Source organism: Salvia hispanica, chromosome 1 (genome assembly GCF_029641045.1).
Source record: "Salvia hispanica isolate PSC_SH4W2 chromosome 1, Shi_PSC_v1, whole genome shotgun sequence".
In the NCBI taxonomy this organism is placed as follows: Eukaryota; Viridiplantae; Streptophyta; class Magnoliopsida; order Lamiales; family Lamiaceae; genus Salvia; species Salvia hispanica.
The window spans coordinates 5,155,463-5,162,741 of NC_142692.1; the positions used below are offsets into that span (position 1 = coordinate 5,155,463).

Consider the following 7,279-nt stretch of genomic DNA (forward strand, 5'->3'; position numbering starts at 1 on the left):
ACTTCGTTTGATGAAATGCTAGATCCAATAAAGTGTTGTTAAATAGATCAAGTGTTTTGACAGATTTTCTGTAATCCAATTATTGAAATTGCAATAAGTATTTGAAGGACAATATAATTCAATAAGCTCGAAGCTACTCTCCATATATATTTCCATCAGTCATAATATATGGATGGTGGAGTGAGACATATATATCTTGAAGATAATATTTACTAAATCGTACTGTAATATTTTGTGAAAATCACACGTATATGACCTTTCCAATCAGAATATATGATGGATTGACATACATTATTCTTATAATCAATCATCAATTCCATGACCTATATCTCGAAGATAATATTTATTGAATCGTACTTAAATTTTGTGAAAAATCACACATATATGATCTCTAATTTCTTGAGAAAAAGTATGTTACTATTTCTTTCCAAAAGTATCATTTACAACATTTCAAATACTCACATTTATCTAAGGATGGGTTTGTTTTCCATGGTGTCCCACTAATAATTTCACTATACAGGAGTAAATATGCAAATTATATATGCAATCCCATTAATGGGGAATGAGCCTGGTAATTAAACAAACAGCATTCAAAGCAGGATTTTCAGTTTTTTATTTTTTTTATGAATAGGCATATTAGGAGTATGCACGTGGTAGCATATGCTTCTATGAATATCGCTCATTTTGAAATATCATTTTTGTAATTATGATGAATATATGTAGCATGCAGAATTCTCACATTTACTACCTACTACTAGCATCTATAATTAGTATATATATGTATCCTAGAAATACCAAATATAATAATAAGTGATAACAATAATAATAATATTATAGATAGAGGAAATGAGAGAGAGTGCATGGAAGGATTGACTCTGCCCACGTTCGGTTGCCCCCTTACTTGCCATCATTTATACCTTGCTTTCTGCTTCTTCACACATCTCTCATCCTTTCTCTCTCTATGGATGCCTACGCTGGACTCTCCGTAGACGATCTCCTCGACTTACCAAACGATGACTTTCTCTCTTCCTCCTCCTCCTCCGCCGCCGCCGCCACCGCCGATTTCCTCCTCCACCATCCTTCATCCTCCTCCGCCGCCGAATTTGAGGACTCATCCAATATTCCTACTAATTACTCCACCGATTTCACCGACATTTTCCGCGTTCCGGTGAGTTCTAGGGTTTAATTGTGTGGTACTGCATGCTCTAACAGTTGTACCTTCTCAAATTAGGAATTACTAATTTTGATTTCTCGTGTAGACGGAGGAGGCGGCGGAGCTGGAGTGGCTGTCGACATACATGGACGATTCCTTCACCGATTTTCCGGCGAGCGAGATCGCGATCGCGGCCGCGTCCGTCGACTTCCACGGCCGCGGGCGGAGCAAGCGATCGCGGGCGGTGAATCAGGGGGAGAGTGGCGCGGAGGTGGCGCGTAGGTGCACGCACTGCGCGTCGGAGAAGACGCCGCAGTGGAGGACGGGGCCGATGGGGCCGAAGACGCTGTGCAACGCCTGCGGCGTGAGGTACAAGTCGGGGAGGCTGGTGCCGGAGTACAGGCCGGCGGCGAGCCCGACGTTCGTGCTGACGCAGCACTCGAACTCTCACCGGAAGGTTCTGGAGCTGCGGCGGCAGAAGGATCTGCTCCTCCAGCAGCAGCAGCAGGAGGCGTATGGGCGCCATTTCAGGGTATGCTGACGTCGCCGATCTCATTTATTGATGTTGATTTTCAATTTTCAATGATGAATGAATTTAAGAGAGTTGGAGTTTTGGACTTTATTGCCTTCCATTCTATGAGGAGTATAAATCAATCAATCAATTTTTATCAACTCATTTAGTTTTGGATATGGACGGATAATTACTCCATTTTCGTAGAAAAATGTTTTGGATGAGATGAGATGTTCCTCTTTTTTTATTAACATGCATGATATATTAAATAAATAAAGTGTGTGACTTTACTTTATTATGACACGTATAAAAATATGCACATCTTCAACTAGTCTCGATGGATTGAAAATATTATAAATATCTTATAGTTGTATCATATTTTTTGCATAGCTAGGTTTAAAGTCCAAAATGAGAAATTAACTGATTTGTATAGTATGTTGGATCCTCCGCTCATGCGAAGCCCCGAATTACCGGGAGGGTCTAATTTTTCATTAGGGTCGGTCGAAAACGCGGTGATTTAGTTTGCAAAATGCTCATGAAAAATAAAGTGAGACAAAGCGTAGAATTGTGAAAAAATGCAGACAAGGGCCAAGTGTCAAAGCTGGTTCTGTCAGATGTATATGGAAGGAAATTATTATGGATAAAGTTCAGATATACAGATAAAGAGTTCCCACTCTGAATTACCCAGTAATGAGGCTCTGGGACATTTATGGAGAGACTCTGAATTGATCAATATACAAGTACCTACAACTCATAAATTCTGATAATAACTTTTATAATTAATTTAATATAGTGAGCAATATCGGAGTACACTACATCAAAGACTCCCAGTTAATAACTGCCAAAATAAGTTTTAAAAAAGTCAATGCAAACTCGTCCAAGCCCAATAAAAATGAGCCCATTTATCTCCATTCCAGATTTGAAAAAAAGGTTTGGGCTTTGGGGAAATGCTGTATTGTTATGTGTCGCTAATATCACGCAAGAACGTGAAATTCTTGGTGGAAATTATTTTTGTTTGAACATTTTTCTATTATATGTGGATGTGATCTAAAGAAAATAACTCAAATGATAACTCATACAATGTGCGATAATAAATAATTAATTTTCAGCCTTGGAGTCATGAAAATGTATGTCAGACATAGTACTTATTTGGTGAATTCGTTATAAATGTAGATAAGCATTTATGAATATTATCACATTCTAACAAAATGTAATTTTCATAATAACACATCCTACACATGTGTTATTATGATAAACATAAAATTATGGTATATTTACGACATACAGAAATCACTATTTTTTTTTCTTAATTATCTATAGTAACTCTTAAGCAGTATTTTTTATTTATTTATGTTATTTAATCACATGTTAATTTTTTATGACATTTCATTCAGTGAATAACTCATATAAAATGAGACTTCTATTCTTTCATACTCCTTATGTCCTAAAGAAATATAAATGACACGAATTTTAGTATACAACAGATAAAGTAAAAGAGAGATGGAAAAGGTAAGAGAGAATTGAAAGGTAGTGGAATGAGTATTAGTAAATTGTAGGGCCCATATTATAAATGATGTGTAATATTATTACTTTTTTTGAAAAAATCATATTTAAACTTGTCTAATTCTAAATGACGATCTAAAATGATAAAATTAGTCTACTTTCTGAAAATGAATGGAGTATTTTGCTATGGGTTATAGGGCATCAGGGTTGGATTTGGATAATGGGCTACCATGCCGATAGTTCTTACAAAACCTATATAAATAGGTTACCATACTACAGATGTTTTGCATTTACACCATTGTGCATTTATTGTATTTAAGTTTACTTTAGTACTTGTATTTGCTCAATCTAACACTACATAAACACTCATTTTAGAAAATAATACTTCATCTGTCCCAAGTTATTTGAGTCGTATTCCAATTTAGATTGTCTCAATTACTTGAGTCATTTATCTTTTTAGCTAAAAAGAAAATATCAAATCACACCTACTTTATTGTTTCTTTTACTTTACCGTCTCTCCTCTCTCTTACGTCTACTTTATTTTACTTTATTTAACTCATTAAACACAACTTTATTAAATCTCGTGCTAAAACAAATGCCTTAAGTAACATGAGACGGATGGAGTATTTAATAGTTAAAGTGGTGGGAGAGAAATGTAAAAGAGAGAATAGTGTATATAAAGACTTGGTGGGACGGAGGGAATATTATTCAAGTTTATATTGCGATGAAAACCAATAATTATATCAACTTGCGTCTCTTCAAATCAAAACAGGTACGAGTAGTTTGAGTTTAGACGAGAATATTGAGTACTACTCATATAAGTATTAGTATAAGAATCACTTTTAATTGGATTTGGGATGTGTACAAATATATATACACTTGAGACCAAGTTAAGGGTGTGAAATCATAACCCAATTATTTCGGTCCATCGTAGTGCTTTGGAAGAATAAACGATTTTTGGTTGGCTTGACCCCCTAGCTTCGGCGCTTTGCTTCATTACTATGCACCGCCACGATTAGAAAAACTTATAGTGTTTAAACGCTAGCAATATGAATGTTGATCTAATAAATTTACTCTTATAAATTGTTCTCTCTGTTTGGATTAAGAATTGTTTTTCATTTTAGTCGTCCACTAATAAAAGTTTCAATTCACTTTTAGAAAAAGACACGATGAACTATTAGTAATTAGTTTTCTCCATGACTAGTACAATTGGTGAATAAATTTCACATTTTCACCCACCTAACCCTCGTTCTTTCTCCTCCCTCCAGCGAAATTTGTTGCTGAAGAATAAAGTGCTTTAGGAACATTGTTTAAAATTTTAAATAAAAATAAATAGAAACTCCACTTTATCTCTCCACTTCTATACCATCCACGTTTTCCTCTGGATTCAGTCATTTTTGTGCATAGTAGCCACCTTTTCTTCAATCTCCAACGAGATATGCCGTTGGAGAATCGCCATGCCACAATCGGAAATAAAGTACTTTAGCCCAGCTTGAGCATAACAACTATTGAAAAAAATAGAGTTTGTCTTCCTTTTCAACTGATTTTGAGTTCTATGTACGTGGACGTGAATAGTGTTATATCTGATGCTTACTATTATTCACGCGATTATTTGAATTTTTTATACTCGGATGTGTATGTGTGTTTTCTTTGTATAATGCGAATTGAATTAAATAACTTATTCAAATTACAGATGAATCTTTTGGTGTGAAAAAAAAAAAATTTATAGACAAATCAGGATAAAAATATTATTGACAATGATCTCAATAACAAAATAAATACCAACAAATTGCATGTATTTTTGTTTGTCATTATTTTCAGTTCAACAATGTGATAAATTACCACAAGATAAATATAAGTAAAAATAAACACTTTAAAGTTCTCCTTATTAGTTTAAGCATACTCCGTAAAAACCTCTCCAGCAAAAGCCCAAGCTTTTGCTGGCAAAAATAATAAGGTTAGAGCATCTTCAGTGGCGCCCTTGCCACTAGGACTTCCCACAAAAACTTCCTGCCACGTCATCACTAGGACTTCCCATTCCACTGCCACATCACTAGGACTTCCCCTGCACTAGGACTTCCACTAGGATTTCCGACAATAAAATTAAATTCACAATTACTCAATTTACAGGATTAAAATTTACGGAATTAAAATGTCGACACGGAATACGGAAAAATTCGAATACTTCATTAAAAAAATTACATAATACTTAAAAAAATACATAATTAAAAAAAAATACATAATACTTAAAAAAAACATAAATAAGTTAAAAATTACAACCCTCGGCTCTCACTCCTCCTCGTCCTCGTCATCGTCCCCGTCACCCGTGCCGCTGCCGCCTCCGACGTCCCCGCCCCCAATCTCGACGCCATAATCATCAATAGGTAGCATTCTTAAATTGCGCCGACATGCGTTGATCACATCCTTGCACGTCCTTTTGTACACAGGATTGTGCGACGTATACCACCTATGCATGGTCTGACATAGAGTCTTCGTAAGCTGCGCGCGAGCGAGACGGTCGTACTCATCTGGGGCTTCAGGGGCCTCCGATTCGACCTCGAAGGACCCGTTGCGGCTGCCGCTTCCCCTCGCCATCCGCTGCGCAACCTTTTGCCCCATCGGGCGACGACGACGGCGGGAGTCTGATCGTGGTAGCGGGGACACTTCTTCGGCTTGTGGGTGTGTTTCCTCCGCTCGTGGTGGGGGAGTTCCTATTGTACTCCATTTTAGTAGAAATGAAACTTGTAGGTTTAGAGAGAGAAACTTGTCAACACAAGTGGTGTGAATGAGATGAAGTTCAACAAGCCCTATTTATATTGTTTAAAAAAAATAAATTATTTTTTGTCGGACGTCCGACCCCACGCCACAGTGGCGGACGTCCGCCCGCCCGTGGGTCGGATATCCAAGCCCATCCGACAGGCGCACGAGACGTCCGTGTCCTACCATTTTGCTCACTACGGCGGACGTCCGGTTGGACTTCCGCGACGTCCGCCGTTGGAGATGCTCTTAAGTTGATCTTATTCGTCATTAAGCTTCCACCGTTTTCCCTACCACCATGCAACTACTTTTCTAGTTTAATTTTGCACGGAAAAGGATTTGTCAACTGCCATTTAATTTTAACTAGTTTTACCACCCGTGCTATGCACGGGCCATAAAACTTGTAAAAAATTCTAAGATAAATGAACTAAAAAATGTAGATGATAAATATTGCATACTTGTGCTTGCAGGCAGAGAATAAATGTCTAATTAAAAAGCACATTGTAAATATCAAGACAAATTTTACTATATCTATTTCCAATGAACAAATAATTTTTTTGAATTTTAAACGCAAATATGAGTGGAATAAATAAAATATATTACAGAACAAAGATGAGATAATGATGCTTATATACATACAATTTTTTTTATGAATAGTAGAATAAGTTCATTAAAAAAAAAACACAAATATTCATAAATAGGAACTTACACAAAATCGACAATTTAATAGTTCATAAGTTTTGAAAAACTTCTTTATAAACAATGTTAACAGTAGAATCACCATTGCTTTCATCTTCTTCATCTTTACACACCAAAATCTTCGAACCTTCACGACTTGTGACTCTTGATATAGCAACATACAGTTGTCCATCAAGAACATCATCACTTATAACAATAGGACTTTCAAAGGATCCACACACATCAGCTACAAAATATAGAGCAAAATTAGTAGAAAAAAAGACACAATATATAATTAGAGTATTACTTTCCAAATTAAAAAAATACAGATAATTTAATAAATTTTAAAAATATTACCAAAAATAATTTAAACAACAATCTACACTGCAAATAAATAAGAGCCCAAATAAGTTACATGCCCAATCTAATAGCCCAACATATTAAGTAGCACATTGAAACGTTTCCTTCGTAAAAGTTGTACATAACAATGAAGATTTTAAATAAAATATGAAACAATTAATAGTACTAATTTGAATTAGCTTCAATCTCTCAATTATTTATTGATAAGATAAAACAATAATAATGCCTTAGACTCTAGGGTTTGAGATTCAAGAGCCTCCCTATTTCCCGATGAAACTGACGGACCAATCCTTTCTCCTCTTACCCCACCTTCATCG

General features: G+C 35.9%; 1 protein-coding gene across 1 annotated transcript; it reads left to right on the forward strand.

Moving 5' to 3' along the window:
* The first annotated feature begins 867 nt into the window (after positions 1–867).
* LOC125219781 (GATA transcription factor 4-like) lies at positions 868–1,888 on the forward strand. The gene is made up of 2 exons (XM_048121842.2): positions 868–1,168; positions 1,260–1,888. Exons 1-2 carry the CDS (start codon positions 962–964, stop codon positions 1,692–1,694), a joined length of 642 nt encoding a protein of 213 aa, XP_047977799.1. The 5' UTR covers positions 868–961; the 3' UTR covers positions 1,695–1,888.
* The last annotated feature ends 5,391 nt before the right edge of the window (positions 1,889–7,279 follow it).

Coding starts and splice junctions, on each gene's coding strand:
- LOC125219781 (XM_048121842.2), top strand. CDS start 962: ATGGATGCCTACGCTGGACTCTCCGTAGACGATCTCCTCGACTTACCA. Junction 1,169..1,259: donor CCGACATTTTCCGCGTTCCG/GTGAGTTCTAGG, acceptor TTTCTCGTGTAG/ACGGAGGAGGCGGCGGAGCT.